The sequence below is a fragment of the Myodes glareolus genome, chromosome 5, assembly GCF_982192425.1.
Source record: "Myodes glareolus chromosome 5, mMyoGla1.1, whole genome shotgun sequence".
NCBI classification, from domain to species: Eukaryota; Metazoa; Chordata; class Mammalia; order Rodentia; family Cricetidae; genus Myodes; species Myodes glareolus.
In genome coordinates, this window is record NC_142030.1 from 26,519,302 (window position 1) to 26,541,321 (window position 22,020).

The 22,020-nt window shown below is 42.0% G+C and overlaps 1 protein-coding gene across 3 annotated transcripts in view; it reads right to left on the reverse strand.

Moving 5' to 3' along the window:
* Nucleotides 1-1,974: 1,974 nt before the first annotated feature.
* Rft1 (RFT1 glycolipid translocator homolog) overlaps nucleotides 1,975-22,020 on the reverse strand; it is a 47,721-nt gene continuing 27,675 nt past the window's right edge. For 2 of the 3 annotated variants that reach the window (XM_048421164.3, XM_048421163.3), the window contains 5 exons: nucleotides 21,414-21,544; nucleotides 18,571-18,715; nucleotides 10,344-10,449; nucleotides 3,467-3,716; nucleotides 1,975-3,004 (listed from right to left, as the gene is read on the reverse strand). In XM_048421164.3, coding sequence (XP_048277121.3) covers nucleotides 2,837-3,004; nucleotides 3,467-3,716; nucleotides 10,344-10,449; nucleotides 18,571-18,715; nucleotides 21,414-21,544 — 800 coding nt within the window. In that variant the 3' untranslated portion in view covers nucleotides 1,975-2,836. Of the gene's footprint in view, nucleotides 3,005-3,466; nucleotides 3,717-10,343; nucleotides 10,450-12,669; nucleotides 15,226-18,570; nucleotides 18,716-21,413; nucleotides 21,545-22,020 lie in introns of those variants that run through there. The other variant, XM_085687759.2, reaches the window with a different exon arrangement.

The window sequence follows — 22,020 nt, forward strand, 5'->3', positions numbered from 1 at the left end:
TCTCATTTAATGGTTCGATTTTCAAACTGTCTAGCACATTATCCTACAGCAACCCAAATGGGCTTTTCTCATTTTTTGATGTTGGAAAAAAAACTCTCTATTAACTAATTCCATCCTTTAAGAATTTCCAATTGTCTTACCAAATATATCAACGATTTTGATAAAGATGTGAGACTTATTGCTGCTGTGTAGCACAGTAAAATCCTGATGGATTTCAAGGCTGTTACCTAGTTTGGCAGCAGTCTGAGGGGGGATCAGGGAGAGCCCACAACCTACAGTGGAGAGGGAGAGAGAGAGAAAGGGAGGGTGGGAGAGATAGAGAGAGAACCAGATGTCTGAAAAACTGCACAGGGGACTGTTTGGAAAAAGCATGTGTGTGTGTGTGTGTGTGTGTGTGTGTGTGTGTGTGTGTGTGTTGGGGTGGGGGGGGTGGATGGCTGCCTGAAGGCAGAACCAGCCAGTCTAGTGGGATGAGTCCTGTGGAGTTTGGATCCCAGGTGCTTCTGCAGTTTGGGTGGTAGCTGGAGACTGTTTCAGAGAGGCTACAACAGATTCGCTCAGAGGCTTGGGGAACAAAAGAAAAGAAAGTTTAGCTGGGTGGGGCTGGAGTCCCATGTGCAGCTCTGACCTGTGCCAGTGGCTTAAAAAAAAAAACCACAGACAAATGTCTTTTTCATGAATTCATATCCCAAATGTTGGACACCAAATGTAGCACAAATAATAAAAACCCAGAGCAGATATTGGGGTTCAAGCTGAAGATCAGAAAAGGAAAACAGCCAAGCCACTAGAGAAGTCTTACCTCTACCAAGGCTGGGTGACTGCAGACTGAGTCCTGAGCCTCTGTCTCCTCCTGTCTTATAGTCCCCTTTAGTGCTGGGATTAAAGGCGTATGACTCCCTAGTACTGGGACTAAAGGTGTATGACACCATTGTCTGGCTTCTAGTGGCTTAGTTTTACCCTCTGATCTTCAGGTAAGCTTTATTTATTAAAACATAAATAAAGTATCACTATATCCCAGTCTTATTATGCCACTGACTTTTGATATTTGTGCCTCTTGGTATTAGCTCCAAGCAAATAGTTTTAAATGATGCACTTGGGGCTGGCAATGACTCAGCAAATTAAAATGCTTGCCAGACAAGCCTGGTAGCCTGAATTCAGTATCTGGATCTCATAGCAGGAGGACCAATTCCTAGAAGTTGTCCTCTGACTTCTATGAGTGCACCATGGCACTTGCACACACACATACACACACACACACACACACACACACACACACTTAAAGAAATAGACAAATGCATGAGCTTTGTTGCTTGTTTGCTTTTTGTTTTGAGATATGTAGATCAGGCTAGCCTTGAACTCACAGAGATCCACCAGGCTCTCCCTCCTAAGTATGAGTGCTGAGATTAACCATGTGTGCTACTATTCCTGGCCCAATGCATGTTCTTTAATGCATAGTACTAGTTACCCTTTTTGGCCCTCCAGGGGCAAATATTGTGCCAGAGGATTATTAACTACTGACAGTCAAGTTCAAGTTTGTGCAACCGTATCAAAAAGGGAATTCAAAGAAAAAAAGAAAACTATTCTACAACCCAGAGAAAGGCCTATTGATCTCACCTGCAGGTAAGCAGTGTGCACGGTGCAGGGAGCCTGGCTTATGAGGAAGCCTGCAGGCCCACACCTCCAGGTCTGCCACTCTTGCTCTGCACTGGGATATACTGACCAGTTACTGGGAATAATGTGTCAGCTAAGACGGTTTGACGCTGATGCTTTTTTTTTTTTTAAGATTTATTTTATTTCATGAGTGCTGTAGCTGCATGTATACCTAAATGCCAGAAAAGAGCAAGAGACCCCATTATAGATGGCTGTGAGCCACCATGTGGATGCTGGGAATTGAACTCAAGACCTCTGGAAGAACATCCAATGCTCTTAACTACTAAGCCATCCCTCCAGTCCTTGATTATGATTCTTGCCATATGCAATTTGTCCTGTTTTATTTCAAGGATAAAAAGAGCTATCTATGTAATTGTGGTAATCACCTGTGTGACTTCCATGGCAAAATTAAAGAAAGCTGGGAAGCAGCAGCCCTTAAGAAACAAAGCAGCTCACACTTCCCATCAAAGCTGCCCCTCTCAAGTGGCTACATCTAAGGTCATCTGACAGTTTCCATAATTAATTTCACAACTAAGAAATCCTGAGTCCTATTCCAGGACAAGAGCTGCCCTGGGAGATAAAGCATGACCATGACAGCAAAGATCTGATCTGCATCTTTTGGTTTCTTTCATTGTGAGGGCTAGGAATATGGATATAGTTCAGTTGTAGAGGCCCTGGGTTCAATCCCCAGGACTGTAAACATTATTTCAAATATGTCAAAAATATTTCTTATTGAGCTGGATTTTTCTTCTCTAAAAAATAAAGCCACAACACTGACACAGGGAAAGTCACAACTTTCAGGCCACACTTGATCTTGTTTGGTGTGTGAGTTCAGGGGCTCCCTACCACTTTTACAGAATCTTGTGATGGGTCAATGGCTACAGTGCTTTTTCTTGGTCAGATGATGACTAACCATTACCATCTAAGACAGAGTTTGTTAGAAGATGTAACTTCAAAGGTCAATCACACGTAGAGGGAATTAATTCATTAACAAAATGGACTTTTGGTCTTCATTTAAAGGGATATTCCTACTTCAGTTTGAAGTCTTCAACCAGGCGTTCTCTTCTCTGGCATCATTTCCAGGGTGACGCTCATTTACAGTAGGACTTTTGCATAGCGACACACGCTGTCCAAGAACCACTCCACGATGGGTCCAGGTACCAAAAGTGTCATAGCAGCATTAAAGTCATGTCATTTTGTCACTGAGTCTGGATCTACCAAACTGAGTCCTGAGAAAGTGGACTAGCTTGGTTTCTGTGAAGAACGCAGTCCCAAGGGTCACTCCTAAGCAGATGGTCCCCACAGCGATGTGTGCCAGTCTAGCAGACCAGCCCTGATCACAGCAGAGGATCACCTGGGAAGAGAAACTATGTCACTGCCAGACAAACCAGGGCACAGTTACCATACAGCTGCTGCTTCTTTTAGGTTTATTTATTTTATGTGTGTAAACTTATGTGCATATGTGCCCTCTGGGTGTGTGTGTCCCATGCCTTTAGAGAGACCAGAAGGGCATCAGATTCCCTAGAGCTGAAGTTACAGGTGGGTGTGAGCTGATAAGGGTGCTGAGAACTGAACCTGGATCCTCAGTGAGCCGTGAGTGCTCTTATTCACTGAGCTAACTCTCCAGCCCTACACCTGGCTTCTAAGTCAGATAAAAGGCACAATGATGAGACTAGGAGTTAAGGACTGCCCTTTAAGTCTGGAGAAGGAGGAGGGGACAAGCACTTGATCATCTGTTTTGGATGGGAGGGGGGAGTCTAGAGGGAAGGACACTGGCAGCCTGCAGAAGTAGGGTGAAGGCTGAAGGGAGTCTTACCTCTGAAACACCAGTAACCCCACCACTGAGGGCCAACACCCCGAGGAGGACTGGCGACAGGCGCAGGCCAGCCAGGGGTCTGTGGGGGCTCCTCTGGAAGTAGTGATGAATGAAGTAAAGGCTCTGTGTGATCCGAATGCCCATGTTAAAGCAGTTGGCCAAGATGAAGCCCACACTGCCACACCAATTGGTCAAGAGGTAGGATAAGACCAAAAATGAGGAAGACAGTGCCAGCATGGTGAAATTGTACCTGGGGAGACAAGCAACATAGCGAGGTAAGTTCTTGCCCGAAGAAAAGAACATTGCATAAAAACTGGCTATATTAACTCACAAAGAGATCTGAGTTCATATTACTCATAATCCAATGTTTTTATGTGTGTTGCGGGCTGGGATGGGTTCTTTAGTTCTTGTGCTGGAGAAACCCAAGGCCTTACATATGCTAGGCATGTTCCTTTGCCTTTGTATGCTTTTCCTTTTTTTCGACAAGGCGTATCACTTTTTAGCCCATGCTGACTTTGAACCTCCAAGGGTACAAGGATTATAGGCCTGAACTACAATACCTGGTTCAGTACTTGGTTTTGCTGTTGTTTTGTTTTGAGACAGAGTGTCCCTATGTAGCCTAGACTTACCTCTAACTTACTATATAGCTCAGGCTGGCTGGCCTACTGGAATCTCAATCTCTGTCTGTGTGTGTGTCTCTCTCTGAGGTACTCAGGATCAAACCTAGGGCTTTGCACAAACTAAGCATTCTTTTGTATTTTGTTTTTGTTTTGTTTTTCAAGACAGGATTGCTCTATGTTGTAGCTCTCGTTACAATTGGAACTTTGTAGATTTGTAGATGATGTTAGCCTCAAACTCGCAGAGATCTACTTCCTTCTGCCTCCCAAGTGCTGAGATTAAAGGTGTGTGCCACCACCTAGTTAAGCAAGCATTCTTTACTGAGCAACATCTACAACCCTGGGGCCTTAAACTCATAATCTTCCTGCCTCAGCCTCCCAAGAGCTAAGATTATAGGTATGTGTTCCCACGCCCAGCCATAACCCATGTTTTTGTAACCCTGAATATGACATAGATAACATGCAAATGAGACCCCTAAACGAAACACATACAATTCAAGATACTTAGACTCCTAAGGATAACAATTTATGAGGTGATTCTTTGTAATCAAAACACAAAAATCCCTTTCAGCAAAATCTCCAGTGAATGTGACCTGAGTAATAATGCCAGCTCTGTAAAGGACTGTGAGGGCTTCTAGGGACACTGGCAAACATTAATATGCATGGCTCCTGTCCTGTGGATCTAACATTTGCTCAGCAGAGAAATGAATCAGCACACTGAGGCTGCGAACCACCCAAGGACTGACCAAGATCACAGTTCTACAGAAATTTGCTTTATTAGAGTGCATGACAAGACACACACACACACATATGCCCATACACATACACACACGCATGTGTATACACGCATGCGCGCGCACACACACACACACACACACACACACATACACACACACACTGTACTCCAACAAAGGATATATAATTTCATCCAGAATTAAAGAACATTCATTTACTTCTCAGTAGAAAATCTGATTTCATGACCAACAAGCGTACAAGAGCTTGTATTTCTACTCTACTACTCTGAGTTCCTAGCTCCAAACCTTCAGATACAAGTGTAGTTCTCACCCCCATCAAGGAAACTTCTCTTTGCAACAAACAAAGACCATTACAAAAAACCTTAGCCAATCAAAATGAAGAGTCGTGGAGCACAGTCCCAACTGATCCATCTACAGCACAACTCCTACACCCAAGACTCAGGGGTCGCAGCAGAAGAGGAGACACAAAGACTGTAAGAGCTGAAGGAACAGGAAGTTTACTGTGAGGTTGTGTTCCCTAGAAATGGAAGACACTACACCAATGAAATCTTAGCAACATGGCTGCCTGCACATGACCCAAACAAAGACAATACCAATAGCTATGCTAAAATGGACAGGGGAAAGCACAAAAGGCAACTGAGCTACAACAAGGTGTTGTGGGATATTTTAACTAGGCAACGATGTGTTACATTTATTTATGCTGCGGAATCTTGCTTTAACTGTGTAAAGGGTGTCACTTCTGTTTATGCTGCATTGTTTAACGATGTAAGGATGTGTTTAATTATGTAAAGATGTGTTGCAAATGTTTCACCTTCCTGCCTAAGACACCTGATTGGTTTAACAGAGAGCTGAACAACTAGCAGCTGCTAGGCAGAGAAAGGATAGGTGGGGCTAGCAGGCAGAGAGAATAAATAGGAGAAATCTAGGCTTGAAAAGAGAAAAGGAGGAATGAGAGAAGGAGGAGAAAAGAACAAGGGACACACCCAGGGCCAGAAACTAGGCAGCCATTAGCCAGTCAGAGAGCTACGGCAAGAAAGTAAGAAAAGGTAAAGAGCCCCGAGGCAAACTGTATATGAAGAGAAACAGGTTACGTTATGAGAGCTGGCAAGAAAAGAGCTAAGCTAAGGCTGAGCATTAAAAACTAATAAACTTCCTGTTTCACAGTAAACTTCCTGTTCCTTCGGCTCTTACAGTCTTTGTGTCTCTTCTTCTGTAGTGACCCTTCTGTGTCATGATTTGGGAGCTGGTTGGTGGCCCGGAAGAAAAATTCTGGTACAACTAAGGGTCTTCCCCAGGGAAGAGCCACCAACTGCTTATCCAATACCAAATGGTCAGCCCTGGAAACACACATACAAATAACATACAGATGAGAGGGTTGTATTTATATATTTAAGAACATGTGGGAGTGAGTTTGCTCTGACCCGCAAGGAGGAGCTCAGACATTCCCCGTCCCCCTTGACTCCCTGGTCACTCTGCAGGGGCTAAGCCCTCTCGCCTCCTAGCCCATCCCACCCTTCACTCAGGAACCCCTTCCTTTATTCCTCCCTTCCTCCTTGGGGCCATGAAATCACCCAGCTCAGCAGGCTTGCAGGCTGGGACTGGGCTGGAAGTGCAACCTGGCAGGAGGGAGTTCCTGTGTTTCAGTAGCCTGCTGGCAGAAAGGCAGGCCCTGTGTCAGCTCAGCAAGATTCCTGGCCAGCAAGGGGCGCTGATCCTCTAGCAGAAGATTCATCAGAGGGGGGAACCTGACCTGGTACTAGAAGATCCATTAGAGAACATTTCAAGGAAGAGATGGGCAGGCGCCAAGGCAAGAATTCCTCCAACAATCTGAAAAACAACATGAAAACACCAGATCCCAGCGACCCTACAACAGAAGGACTTGAACACCCTAATCCAGAAGAAGTGGAAAAAAATGCCATTATGAAAGCAATAGAGTCCCTTAAACAGGATATGAACAACTCCCTTAAAGAAATGGATGAGAAGTATAACAAAAAGTTTGAAGAAATGAGTAAAGAAATGGAAGAGAAGTATAATAAAAAGTTTGAAGAAATGAGAAAATCCGTAAATGATACCCTGGGAAACCAAGAAACAACAATCAAACAGGTAATGGAAACAGTTCAAGAAATGAAAACTGAAATGGAGGCAATGAAGAAAACACAAACCGAGGGCTGGCTAGATATGGAAAATCTAGGTAAACGAACAGAGACTACAGAATCAAGCATAACCAATAGAATACAAGAGATAGAAGAAAGAATCTCAGATTCTGAAGATGCCATAGAGAAAATAAATGCTCTGATCAAAGAAAACAGCAAATCCAACAAATTCTCATCACAAAACATTCAAGAAATCTGGGACATAATAAAAAGACCAAACCTAAGAATAATAGGAGTAGAAGAAGAAGAATTGAGGATCAAAGGCCCAGAAAATATATTCAACAAAATTATAGAAGAAAACGTTCCCAACCTAAAGAACGATATTCCTATGAAGGTTCAAGAAGCATACAGAACACCGAATAGACTGGATCAAAAAAAAATCATCCCCTCTCCATATAATAATCAAAACACAAAACATACAGATTAAAGAAAGAATATTAAGAGCTGCAAAGGAAAAAGGTCAAGTAACTTATAAAGGTAAACCTATCAGACTTACACCGGACTTCTCGATGGAAACCATGAAAGCCAGAAGTTCCTGGATAGAGGTACTGCAGAAACTAAGAGACCATGGATGCAAGCCCAGACTAATATACCCAGCCAAGCTATCGTTCACTATCAATGGAGAAAACAAAATATTCCAGGATAAAAACAAATTTAAACAATATGTAGCCACAAATCCAGCCTTACAGAAAGTAAAGAAGGAAAATTGCAAACCAAGGAATCTAACATTGCCAACACTGCCTACAATAACTCAGACATCTAGCGACCCTTCACAAGCACAACTCAAAGAAGGGAAACACACAAACTCTACTACACACACACACACACACACACACACACACACACACAAATAACCGGAGTTAACAACCACTGGTCATTAATATCACTTAATATCAACAGACTCAACTCACCTATAAAAAGGCACAGACTAAGAGATTGGATACGAAAACAGGATCCAACATTCTGCTGTTTACAAGAAACACACCTCAACCACAAAGACAGACATCTACTCAGAGTAAAGGGTTGGGAAAAAGTTTTTCAAGCAAATGGACCTAAGAAACAAGTGGGTGTGGCCATTCTAATTTCCAACAAAATTGATTTCAAACTAAAATCAATCAGAAGAGATGGAGATGGACATTTTATACTCATAACAGGAACAATTCATCAGGAGGAAGTCTCAATCCTGAATATCTATGCCCGTAATATAAAAGCACCCACTTATGTAAAAGAAAAACTTTATATAATGTCACATCTCTCATTTAGCAGGCTTTAGATTATATTTTATTTTTAAATTGCTCAATGTTAGAAGCAGCTTTCAAATTGAAATATGGTATTTTTCAAAGTTAAACTTTTTATCCATGGGAGAAAGAGTAGACTCAAAGCAGTTCTGCAGCTATGAACTAGCTAAGGTGAAGAGTATGTGTAGACAACTATTTTAAGATTATGGGTTGTGATCTACTAATAGGCTGGCAAATTCAATAGGTCATAATGTGTCTTTAAGACTTTTAAATTGTATTTTGCTTTTTTGTTTGTATGTGATGGCTGTCTGTGTGTATGACGGTGCACGTGTGTGCATGTGTGTATGAGGGCACACGTGTGTGCATGTGTGTATGAGGGCACACGTGTGTGCATGTGTGTATGAGGGCACACGTGTGTGCATGTGTGTATGAGACTGCACATGTGCTGCTGTGCACATGTAGAGATCTAAGGACAACTTGCAGGAGTCGCTTCTCTCCTTCAACCATGGATTAGAACTCCAGGGTTCAGGCTTGGCAGCAGGCACCTATACCTACTGAGCCATCTTATCTTACCTGCTCTGAGATGTAGCTCTTTTGAAGAATGAGATAGAAGAGAATAAAATGAATCAATGTATGCTGTGTGTAAGTGAGATGCTTCCTGCTTTCCGGAACCTTGTTTCTGTCACATGCATTTACAAGTGTACCAACCGGGTCATGTTGTACTCAGACCAGTCATTTCCATGGCTTCAGATTCAGGATTGCCTGGCACTGGTAATGAATAGTTTCCCTGACTTACGTCTTCTAAAATTCCAATTCTATTGGCCTGGGAGAAGACCAGAACTCCCTAAGATAACCGCTTCAGTCTGGGCTAGTATCTTGGCTACACTCCAGTCACGATGCAGCCAAGCCACCAAGCTCCTATGTGCAGCAGTTTAAGACGAGAACAGACAGAGGGTGCTGAGAAGGGAGAAGGATTCCCTGACTCTGGGCTACCCCTTCCTCACTCCACCCTTAGACCAAGTCTCTGAAGTTTGCAATGGTACTCGAGGTAACAGAGGCAGCATGGAGACCTTCAAGGATCCAGAACCCAAGAGAGAGTGGTTAGAGAGGAGGGCACACACCTCTTCACTCACACCACCCTTCATATTCTCTCCTTATCATTTTTATCCTTCTCCTCATCTTACAGTGACATCATAAAACACTGTCCTAATATTTTGGCATGAGGATATAAAAAGCAGATGGACTTTTATAAAAGACCAATAATGAAGGGAAATTTAAAATAGACATACATGCTCAAGGGCCTACTTTGTACAGAAGTGACAGGAGAGAGTAGTAAAAGTAGGGTGAACAACTATCTCAATACACGATTTTGAATCACAGTCAGTGTTAAAACCACTGATAAAGGATCCAGGGCAGAAGTCCTAATCTGGAGCTAAGAGATAAGAAAAACTTGTGTTGAAATACATACCAGGCTTTGAGCCTTCTTTTAAGGAAAGATGTCACAGAGTCCGATTCTTAGAGAACTACAAGTCTCTTAGGGACAAGAATTTACATATATATATATATATATATATATATGATTTGCCTCCATCCATGTCTGTACACCACCTGCATTCATTGCCCAGGAAGACCAGAAGAGGCTGTCATGTCAGATCCCTGGAGTTACTGGGTTTGTGAGTGTTGGGACTTGAACCTAAGTCTCTTGAAAAACAGCCTGCATTCTTAACCATTGAACAATCTCTCCAACCCCTAAGAATTTGCTTCTTGAAAAAGCAAAGTAACCAAGTAAGCCCTGAGCTGAGGCCCACTCTTGAACAGGGATGAGGTGGGATGAGTCTAGCTTTTCCTAAGGCTGTCTACAAACCTAACAAAAGGTGATACCCATCCCCCACTAAAGGAAGCAGAATATTGGTTTCCTAGACCCACTGTGGGAAGCACCAGGTAAACAGTGTCGGGGCAACGGTGGTCCTAGGGAGATACCACACTAGTAGTATTAGATGGCCTCTGAGAAAAGTGTCATCAAATCCACGCTCAGAATGCAGAGTAAAAGATGAGCACATTACTTCACTCTGTTCAAAGGCAATGATTAAACGTGCATGTTCTATGTTACCCACCTGTCAACCTCCTCTTTGCTCATGGCTGCAAATGTGAAACACTCGGTCACACCATTGATTGCAAGCAGGAGGACATAGAGACAATAGGAACGCATCAACACAGGACCTACAAAGAAACAATCCACAGATTCGAGAGTCAAAATGGGATGTGCCCTAAGCTTCACCATGTGCTCAGGGAATTAGGTCAGGGGACCTGATGATGACATTTGGAGACCGCATGCCCACCTGAGGACTCCAGTATCTCACCACAATGACCAGAACACTGGGGTAACACCAAAAGGATAGTGACATCTAGTGGTGTATTATTTGTGTTTTAATAAATAAAGTTTGCCTAAAGATCAGTGCAAAGCAGCCACACTAGTCAGTCATACAGGCCAGGCAGTGGTTGCCCACACCTTTAATGCCAGCAGCCACACTAGTCAGCCACCAAGGCTGGGCAGAGGTGGTGCACGCCTTTAATCCCAGCACATAAAAAGGGAGAAGACAGATCTCACTCTCAGTCTCAATTTGAAAATTCATGGAGACAGGATAGCTTGTTTTCAGTCTGAGGAAGAAGTAAGAGCCAATGGCTGGCTGATTTGCTTTTCTGATCTTCAGGCTGAACCCCAATATCTACTCTGGGTGTTTATTATACATGCTTCATTTGGCACCCAACATTTGGGGTACGGTTTCACGAAAAAGCCACTTGCCTGTGGCTTTACAACCACCGTCATAGGCCAGAGCTACAAGTACCTGGAGTCACTGCTCTACCTGCTAGGTTTTTCTTTTTTCTCTCTCTTGGCTGGCTCTCCCTGAACCCCCTTTTTGGGCTTCTGTTAAACTAGTTGCCTTGAAATCTAGTGAGGTTTTTACTGTTCTATGCAGCAGCAATAAGCTTCATGTCTTAATCAACATCGTTGGCAGATTTGGTAAGAAAATTAATGTAGTGGCAATTCATTTATATTTTAATAAGTAAAGCTTGTCTGAGGATCAGAAAGTGAAACAGCCATGCTAGCCAGACTAACAGACCAAGCAGCAAAGACACACAACTTAAATCCTAGTAGCCATACTAGCTTGCCATGGAAACCAGGCAGAAATGATGCATGCCCTTCGTCACAGAATGAGAGGATTATAAGATGGGAGGAAACAGCTCTCAGTATCATTCTGAGATTCCTGGAGGCAGGATCATCATTTCAGACCCAGGTAGAGGTAAGAGCCAGTGGCTGGCTGCATTAACCTGAATTTCTGTCTCTGAGTTTTTATTAATTGTGCTACAAATTGGGAATTCTTAAAGGGAAGAATTAGTTAGAAGAGAGAGTTTTTTCTCACATTAAAAAAGGGAAAACACCATTACATTAGAAGGATTTGTGTCTGTATGATAATAAGCTGGACAGTTTGAAAATGGAACAATTAAATAAGAAGCTAACTAATTTAGAAGGAAATTTATGTAATGTCAATTGTAAACATCAAAATTATCATTTTCATGGTATCATTTAAAAAGTTGGTTAATCTGAGTGCTAGGATATAGGCTTTAGAGAAATCTAATAAAACAGATCATAGAGATATTCAAATTCAGACAGAGGAATTTAATGGAGAACCAATTTCTGCATTGCATTATAAGAATAGAGGGGAACAACCTAAGGTTTTCAAACAACCAACCTTAAAATATCCAGTAACCTTACAGGAGTTGTCAAATAATAGAGTAAAAAGCTGAAATGGACTCCTGTGCCAATGTTAGATTTAAGGAGATTCAAGGAAGCAATAGTCTCATGTGGCATGCATTCACTTTTTGTGAAGCAAATATCAAACTTATGGTCAGTTTGTAATAGAATTATCCCTAATAACCAGATAGAGTTGGTTAAGTTGTTTTAGAGCCTGGTCACAATTAAAATGGAGTAGCTTGTTTAGAGAAGAGGCCAAAACTATTAAAGAATTCACTAAAGCTAGAGGTAGGGAAATCTCTTATAGGGCCATATTCCAAATCTGATTCAATTGTTTCCTGCAATAGTAGAGGAAACACCTTCCCAGAACAAATAAAGAACCTAATGCTTATTGGAAGAAAGCATACTGCTTTGGATAATAGAACAGGTATAGAAGAGAAGAGAGAATAAAAAAATCAGAAGAAACCATAAAGCAAACATTTTGGGAAACTTATATAATGAACAAAGACCAAAATCAAAAATATGAATAAATGACATTGTCATTGAAAGTCATCTAGTAGACTCAGGTGCAGATGTAGCAATAATTTCATCAGAATCTTAGCATTAAAATTTGCCTCTTCAGGATGTAAATGTTCAATTTTTAGGTATCAGAACATTATCTCAGGTAAAGTAGTGTGCAAGATGGGTCAAATGTATAGGGCCAGAAGAACAGAGAGGAATATTAAAACCATATGTGGCTAACATAGCAATGAATTTATGGGGACGTGATTTGCTACAGCAATGGAATACTCAGATTAACATTCCCCCAATCTTAGAAACAAACCATACATTAATATATGTTTCTGAGAAAAAATTAGAAGTTTTATAAAGAACAGTCACTGATCATTCAGGTTGTACAAGAACAGGGCACAGCAGTTGCTAATCTTACAAAGGCACCAACAGCCCAACCTTTTAAAATGGTCGACAGACAAATCTGTATGGGTTCAACAATGGCCTTTAACAATAGAGAAACTGCAGACTTTAGAACAGCTGGTACAAGAGCAACTAAATGCTCAGCATATTGAAGAATCAACCAGCCTTTGGAATACTCCTGTGTTTGTTGTTAAAAAGAAATCTGAAAAATGGAGAATGGAAACAGATCTAGGAGCTATTAATAAGGTGATTCAGCCAATGGGTTCTCTACAGTCTGACATACCTTTGCCTTCTCTATAGCCTAAATGATGGATGGTCTCCTATATTTACCAATTTGTAATATGCAGAAAGAGTTGTTTTGCATATAAAACTGTCGAATTTATATCAGATAATATAGAATTGACTTTATTATTTATCCAATTACAAGATACAATCAGAAATTAGGCATCATCCCATATACATAACACACATCCAATTCCATATGGGTCTACCAGGTTCTCTAGCACAAGGCAATGCAGAAATCCAACAATTATTGATGGGAAATGTGCTGAAGGTCTCGAACTTCATAAAAAAAAATGTCAATAGCAAAGGTTTAAAAAAAGACTTTTCTATCACGTGGTTACAAGCCAAGGAGGTTATAAGAAAATATCCTACTTGTTCTTTTTTTTTTTAAGATTTATTTATTTATTTTGTTTACAGTGTTCTGTCTGCACGTCTACTGCAGGCCAGAAGAGGGCACCAGATTTCATTACAGATGGTTGTGAGCCACCACGTGGTTGCTGGGAATTGAACTCAGTACCTCTGGAAGAACTATCAGCACTCTTAACCTCTGAGCCATCTCTCCAGCCCCCTACTTGTTCTTTATATAACCAAACACCACTGCCTAGAGACGTAACCCAAAGGGTACTCAAAGAAATGAAATATGGCAGATGAATGTGTTCCATTTTGTAGAATTTGGAAAACTAAAATATGAGATTAATTTTGTTGGAACATACTGTACATACATTTCTACTCTTGTTCAAGATATTGTACCTGTATAGCTCATTTAAGAATGTAATGCAAAACTCTAGTCCTTGGAAATTATTATTGCCAACTGTTTAGGATAATAAGGAAATGCAGGTTAGTAGTCAATCACCTATTATAATTGAACTTGTAGTCACATTAGGTATGTTTTCAAGGTCAAAGAAAGATATGGTTTAGATAGACAAATCATCTTCAAAAACCTCAGCGATCTATAAAATATGGCATCTAAGATATTTAAATAACATAGGCTTTTTTTAAATGACAATGAGACATGTCTGTTTCTGACAGCACCAATCTACTTCAGAGAAGATAAGGGGCATTGAAGAAACTCCACATAGAGTTTACTTTCTTTGTGTCAAAAGTAAGCCACTGGACAAGAAAGTGCCTTTGCCTCAACTGCTAACAGCATGCTGTCCTTATTGGACAAGAGGACACAAAAGAAAGTGACTGCTGAACATTGTCAAGACAAGGAGGGACAGTCCTTCAGAATATCCTATTTTACAGAAAAGTCTGTTGAATATGCTAGGCCTGTAGGCTGAAGATGGTGTCCCAATATTGTAGAGGAACTTTGGGTGACTGTCCAGGCAGCCAGCTGTTTCTGTCATTTTTTACATTTTTTGGAAGTCTCTTGCATGCACTTCCTGCTTACTCAGTTAATATTATTCCCTTCTTGGGTCTCTGAGGGAGTTGAAGACTAGATAGTTATAGTTTTCCTTGTTTACCAGATGCAGAAAGCAAGTTATGATAGAAAGTAAATTAGGTACAAGACTTTGAACTCACCAAGATAGTATGGATGTAGAGTATTTTCTCTGAATTTGTCAACTGCAAATGGACTAGACATTGCTGATGTATTTATTTTCTGTAAATACTGTATATAGTTATTGTACTTATTGCATATAGTTTTTCTTATCTTAGTTATAGCCTTTTATTTTAGACAAAAAACCGGGAAATATAGTGGTATATTATTTATGTTTGAATAAATAAAGCTTGCCTAAATATCAGTGCAAAGCAATCACACTTGTCAGCCATATGGGCCAGGCAGCGGTTGCACACACTTTTAATCTCAGCATTCACACTAGTTAGCTATAGAGACCAGGCAGTGGTGGTGCATGCTATAATTCCCAGCACTAGAGAGGAATATAAAATGGAAGACAGGTCTCACTCTCAGTCTCAATCTGAGGATTCGTGGAGGCAGAATTGCCCATTTTCAGTCTGAGGTAGAGGTAAGAGCCAGTGGGCTGACTGCTTTGCTTTTCTGATCTTCAGGGTGAATCCCAGTATCTGTCTCTGGGCCTTTATTATACATGCTACAGTGAGGAATAAAAAAAAAATCTTATGTCAAACAATTAAAAGTTTATCTAGCCACAAAGCAAAGCTATAAGCATTTTCAATCAGTATAGAGGGGATGCTTGCAAGTTTGAGCTCTGAAGACATCAGCCTGTATTAAGGGAAGCTCAACTGAGCAGGCTGCAAAGACCTTTTGGGAATAGTCAGCACCAGGACCAGCAGTAAACTTCTGAGACAGAACTTCACAATCCACAGTGAGAATCAGAGGCCCCAGTGGCACGTATGGTGCTACATTCAGCAATACATTTTTAAGAACTTTGTTGATCCAGGACAGTGAGATGGCTCAGTGGGTAAGGTGCTTGCTGCAAAGAATGATGCCTAAATTTGATCCCTGGGACCCACACAGTGGAAGAAGAGAACTCACTCCTACAAGTTGTTCTGACTTCCACATACTTGTGGCACCTGTACACACACACACACACAAATAAAGTGTCATTTCTTTAAAATTACAGACCAGAGACTAGAAGCTTTATCACGGGTTTGAGTCCTCATTTTTCAGAGGGCTATTATGATACAGAGATGAGCAAGTAATTTCTCTCTCTCTCTCTCTCTCTCTCTCCTTCCTTTGATTTTGGGGAGACAGTGTATCATGGAGCCACAGCTGACCTCAAACTCTTTACCTTTTGTTTCCACCTCCTGCGGATTGGTATTTCAAGCATGCAACACCATGCTTAACACTATGCTTTTCCTGAATGAGTAATTTCTAATAAAAGAAATGATCATTCAAACTATAACCCAGCAATTGCACCCGAGGTATCCATCCAACAGAAATAAATGCACACATTCACAAAATGTAAACTGGCTCTATTCATAATCACCCAAACTGACCAGCAATAGAAAAAAGGACAAGTCAACTGGTGCCTTCCATTCAGGGTAACGCTCCTCAGCAAGGATGCTTTTAAAATGATGGCTAGAGAGACGGCTCAGCAGCTAAGAGCACTTTCTGTTGTTTCAGAGGACCTGGCTCTGTTCACAGCATCCACACAGTGGCTTGTGACCATCTAAAATCCACTTCTGGTGACCCCATGCCCTCTTCCAGCCTTCAAAGACACCGTGCATGCATGCAGTGCAGATACATACACACAGGCAAAACATCTGTACATAAACTTTAAAACAAAAATTAAAAAAAAAAAAGATTTCTGGGCATTGTGTTGCACACCTTTAATCCTATCACTCAGGAATCAGAGGCAGGTGGATGTCTATGAGTTTGAGGCCAGCCCAGTCTACAAAGCCAGTTCTAGTTACAGAGAGAAACCCTGTGTCGAAAAAACAAAACAAAAACCCAAAAACAAAAACAAAAATCCCCAAACAAAGCAGAACTGAAGAAGCTTGGGCTGAGAGTGGTTAAGAGTCTGCTTAGCATCTGCAGAGCCTGGAGTTCTATCCTAGCACCAAATAAACCAATACGCACAGCAAATAAAGAAGTAAGGCCAAGGGCTGGAAAGATGGCTCAGTGGTTAAGAGCATAGCCTGCTCTTCCAAAGGTCCTGAGTTCAATTCCCAACAACCACATAGTGGTTCACAACCATCTGAAATGAGGTCTGGTACCCTCTTTTGGCCTGCAGGCATATATGTAGATAGAATATTGTATACATAATAAATAAATATTTAAAAAAAATAAAATCAAATAAATTACTTAAAAAAAAAAGAAGTAAGGTCAAACCATGGAGACAGGACATTCTTTTCTGCTTAATGCAGGAATCCTTTCTAGGTAAAGTCAAGTTTTATGAAAATACTTAAGTCATCAGAAAAAACCTTTTAGGCTGGGCTGGGAAGTACCGTGACATGAATGCTTTCTGACACACAGCACTAGTTGTGTGAAGAGAAATGGAATATGGGAAACCTGATAGGCAATGTGTGCAGAGGCCCTGATGCTACCCAGACAGTCCATGGGCTTTGCAGGGTAGTAGCTCGGTGACAGCTTGGCCAAAAGCAAAAGGCAATGAGCCAGGTGTGGTGGCAGAGGCCGCACGATGACGGCAGTTAATGGATGTCTCTAGGATGAATCGCTCTACCACCAGAGCACGGTAAGGACTGAGCAGCCCCTCTTATGGCTGTGTTGAAGCAGAGGCTGTTTTATGGGGACTGTTTTCTCAGGGGACAGGGTTGGTATGAATAGTTGGACCCCTATCTCTGCACATAAACTTCCCAATAAAGCCTCCCAAGCAGTTCCCTGATGAAAATGTACTGCTTAAGGTGCACACCCCAGGGAGCCACAAATCATATCATAGGTTTCACAGCAAGTATTTCCTCAAATGTAACAACCTTTGTTCTGGTGTAGAAATATGGTATTTCTTCCCCCAAAACCAAAAGTCTGAGCTCCATTGTGGTCACTGAAACATGGAAATGTAAAATTGTACTGGCAGGGTCCTTTATATTGAGATGGGTCAGCAGAGAATCTTCCAGTTCCTTCTACTGATCCGAGAAAGCAAAACCATCTCTGCTTATTCCAGGATAAAAACTGCAAATAGATGGTCAGTCTAGAGTCTAGTATAGTCTGAAAGGGTAAAAAACCCGAAGGACTAGCAAGTGCAGTGAAATTCTAAGCAGCCTGGGGATCAAGAATTTCTTCTATTTCTTCTTCTTCTCCTCCTCCCCCTCCTCCTTGTTTTTATTTTATTTATTTATTTTTTAAAGACAGAGTTTCTCTGTGTAGCTTTGGAGTCTGTCCTGGAACTCACTCTGTAGACCATGTTGGCCTCAAACTCACAGAGATCTGACTGCCTCTGATTCCTGATTGCTGGGATTAAAGGCGTGTACCACTAGTGCCTGGTGTGATCAAGTATTTCAATGATAGATATGCTTTTCTCCCTCCAAATCAAGAGTCCGTAGATTAAATATATAATATGATTTGTCAAGATCAATTTTATTCTAGGCAAATGGCTCTAGGTTACTTTTCCAAGGCTTTTACTAAACACACTCAGAGACTTACAAGGCACTTACTATCTCAGATGTATTTAGTATCAAGTAGAGACCCAGCACAGATCACACTCTGCTTTCCTCCCTCACGTAGAGGAAACACAGGTAAGTACTTGGCAAAATATTTTATGCCTGAGAGGAACACCACCACCAAGTAGGATTCACTATTTCATGTGAGGATGGAGAACTGATCTCTCTGGTGCAAGCCCTGACTGCACACTGATTGTGCACTGATAGTGAAAGAACAGCCCCAAAGCCCCAGCTATCCAAAATTTCACCCACAATGATACAGAGGTCACCCAAGTGTGCACATGGCCTGAATTTCACGAGCCACCTCTATTTCTCTTCAGAAATCAGAACAGACTGTTACAAAGTCTAACACATACCCGATCCTGAACTAAGCATGGCTCCTCCATAGATGTCCAGAGCCAGTTGAGAATAGGCAAAGCCAAAAACAGTGATGGTTAGGCCAGTCAACAAGGCCAGCTTGAGGAGAGCCTCCAAAACCGCAGCAGCCACAGCAACGTCCTCCTGAGCCAGGGGAAAGGAAGGAAGTCAGAGTCCAAGCTGAAGTGTCCTGATGCAGGCCGGCTCTCCCAGGGAGGGCTGTGCGCCTGGCTGAAGGGGAGAGGTCAGCCATGCCTCTGCTTTTCAGCTCTTCAGGAGAAATGTCCGGTGTGAGGAGACACTGCTCTATCCCCACATTTCCACACTAGTCAGATCTGTGCAGCTTCTGTCATTGTCGCTGCACACTTAGGAAAATATTCCTAAGTCAGACTTCGAACCAGATCTTACTTTCAGACACTGGGCGTAAACTGCATTTTGTCAGCTATCTCCTGAGACACATAACAGGTGGACCTAGATTGTTTTTAACTGCAAAATAAGTCAGAGGGAGGCAGAGGAGAAGGCTCCTCAAGTAAGAGTGCTGCACACATGTGGGCCTGAATTCTAATCCTCAGCACACATGTTGACTTTCTATGCCTGTAACCCCAGCATTGGGGACTGGGATAAGCAGATCACAAGAGCTTGCTGGCCAACTAGCTGAGTCAACAGTGAGCTCCTAGTCAGTGAGAGGCCAGTCTCAAGGCCTAAGGCAAAGAAGACAGAGAAGACATCTAATGTTTTGTTCTGGTCTCTACATGTGCACATATGGACACCCGCATATTCATGTTCTCATCTCTACATGTGCACACATGGGCACCCGCATACTCACATTCCAGTCTCTACATGTGCACACATGGGCACCCGCATACTTACGTTCCGGTCTCTACATATGCGCGCAAGGACACCCGCATATTCATGTTCTCATCTCTACACGTACACATATGGACACTTGCATACTCATGTTCTCGTCCCTACATGTGCATGCATAGGCACTGCACACTCATGTTCTGGTCTCTACACATGCACGCAAGAACACCTGCACCTGTACACTCATGTTCTCATCTCCACATGTGCACACATGGACACCTGCACCTATATACCCATGTTTCGGTTTCTACATGTGTAAGCCTGGACACCTGCATACTCATGTGGTGTAGGAGTACTTCTGTTTGTGTGTTGCTTTCATTGGTTAGTGAATAAAGAAACTGCCTTGGCCTAGTTGATAGGGCAAAACTTAGGTAGGTGAGGAAGAGAGAACTGAATGCTGGGAGGAAGAAAGGCAGAGAAAGAGAGAGACACCATGGAGCTGCCAGAATCAGACATGCTGAATCTTTCCTGGTAAGCCATTGCCACGTGGCGATACATAATAGAAATGGGCTAAATCAAGGTGTAAGAGTTAGCCAATAAGATGCTAGAGCTAATAGGCCAAGTAGTGATCTAATGAAGACAGTTTCTGTGTAGTTACTTCGGGACTAAGCTAGCTGAGTGTCCAGGGACTAACAAGCGGCCCTCACCCTTGCAGCACTCATTTTCTAGTTTCTACATGTGCAAGCATGAACAGCTGATCTGCATACTCACATACGTGCGTTTCACACACAGTAAATTAATAAAATAATAAAAGCTAAAATCTTTTTAAGGCCAAGCAGTGGTGGTACACACCTTGAATCCCAGCACTTGGGAGGCAGAGGCAGATGGATCTCTGTGAGTTCAAGGCTATCCTGGGCTACAAAGTGAGTTCCAGGGTGGCTAGGCCTATACAAAGAAACCCTATCTTGGAAAAAACATAAACAAAAACAAAAAAAGAGCCAAAAATTTTTTAGAGTAAGTCAGAATTTTTAGAGGTTACAGGGCTGGGAATGTAGTTCAGTCGGGAGGGTTCCTGCCTGACATGTACAAGGCTCCCAGTGTGATCCCTTATGTTGCACAGACTGCCTGCAGGGGCACATGTCTGAAATCCCAGCACTTGGCAGGTGAAAGCAGGAGACTTAGAAGTTCAAAGCCATCATTTGTCATTTGCTACATGAAAGCCTGTTTTAAAAAAAAACACAAAACAAATAAATAAACAAACAAAAAACCAAAAATAGAAACCCAAGAATTAACTAATTAAAGAGTAAGGATGGGGGGGGGGGGCTGGAGAGATGGCTCAGCGATTAATAGCATTGCCTGCTCTTCCAAAGGTCCTGAGTTCAATTCCCCACAACCACATGGTGGCTCACAACCATCTGTAATGGGGTCTGGTGTCCTCTTCTGGACTGCAGGCATACATGCAGACAGAATATTGTATGCATAATGAATAAATATTAAAAAAAAATTTAAAAAAAGAGTAAGGTCAGATAGGAGGACAGCCAGGAGCAAACGAGAAGTAAACTCTGAATCCTGCCAGCAGCAAGAGTGTGACAGGAGAATGACCCAGGTGTGATGACACACACCTTTAACTCCACTATGTAGGCAGTAGAGGCAGAAGGATCAAGAACTTCCAAGTCTACCTTGGCTACAAGGGAGTTTAAAGTCAGCCAGGGCTACAAAACCCTGTCTCAAAAAAATACAGCAAGGTCAGGTGGTGGTGGTGCACCTTTAATCTCAGCACTCAGGAGGCAGAGGCAGGCGGATCTCTGAGTTCGAGGACAACCTGGTCTACAAAGTAAGTTCCAGGACAGCTAAGGCTACATAATGAGATCCTATCTCAAAAACAAAACAACACAAAACAAACAAACAAACAAGCAAACATGCAAAAACCAAAGCAAAACAGGAGGAAGAAGAAGTCTAGAAGGAAGCATCAGCTCAAACTGAAGGAAAACCGACTGCCCACATTTCTTCCCATCCACCCGAGAGAAGTCAACCTTACCTGCTTCTGATGTGTGGCATCCTTTTCCCTCTCTAGTACCTTAGCAAAAAATATATAAAAACTCTCCTCTACTGGCTGGAAAATTAGCCTGGCCACAAGGGACCCAAGATTATTCACTATATCATATACACCTACAAAACAGAAAGGAAGAACAATAATCACATTAGTTCTTAATTTCACAGCACTATAGAAAATTACTTCTCTAATTTAATGTTTAATTTAAAATTTTTAATTGTTCATATTTCTTTTGGCTATAGGATCTCATGTAGCCCTGGCAGGTCTTGAACTATCTACGTAGCCAAGAAAAACCTGAACTTCTGATCTCTCACCCTCATTTCCCAAGCGCTGGGACTACAGGTGTGTGCCACATACCTACTTTCCATGGTGCGGAGGATTAAACTCAGGGCTCTGTGCACGCCAGACAAACACTGTACTAACCAAATTGCTTCCCCAGCCAAAAGTTTGCAAATTTGGAGATAAACTGTATATTCCCATGTGGTTGAAGAAATGCTAGATCTATGCACCAAATGATAGTATCTGCTAAATCTGGAGCATAGCCCCAGCCCCTGGCATCCATCCCACCCCCCTGGCCTGGGAGGAGTTGTTT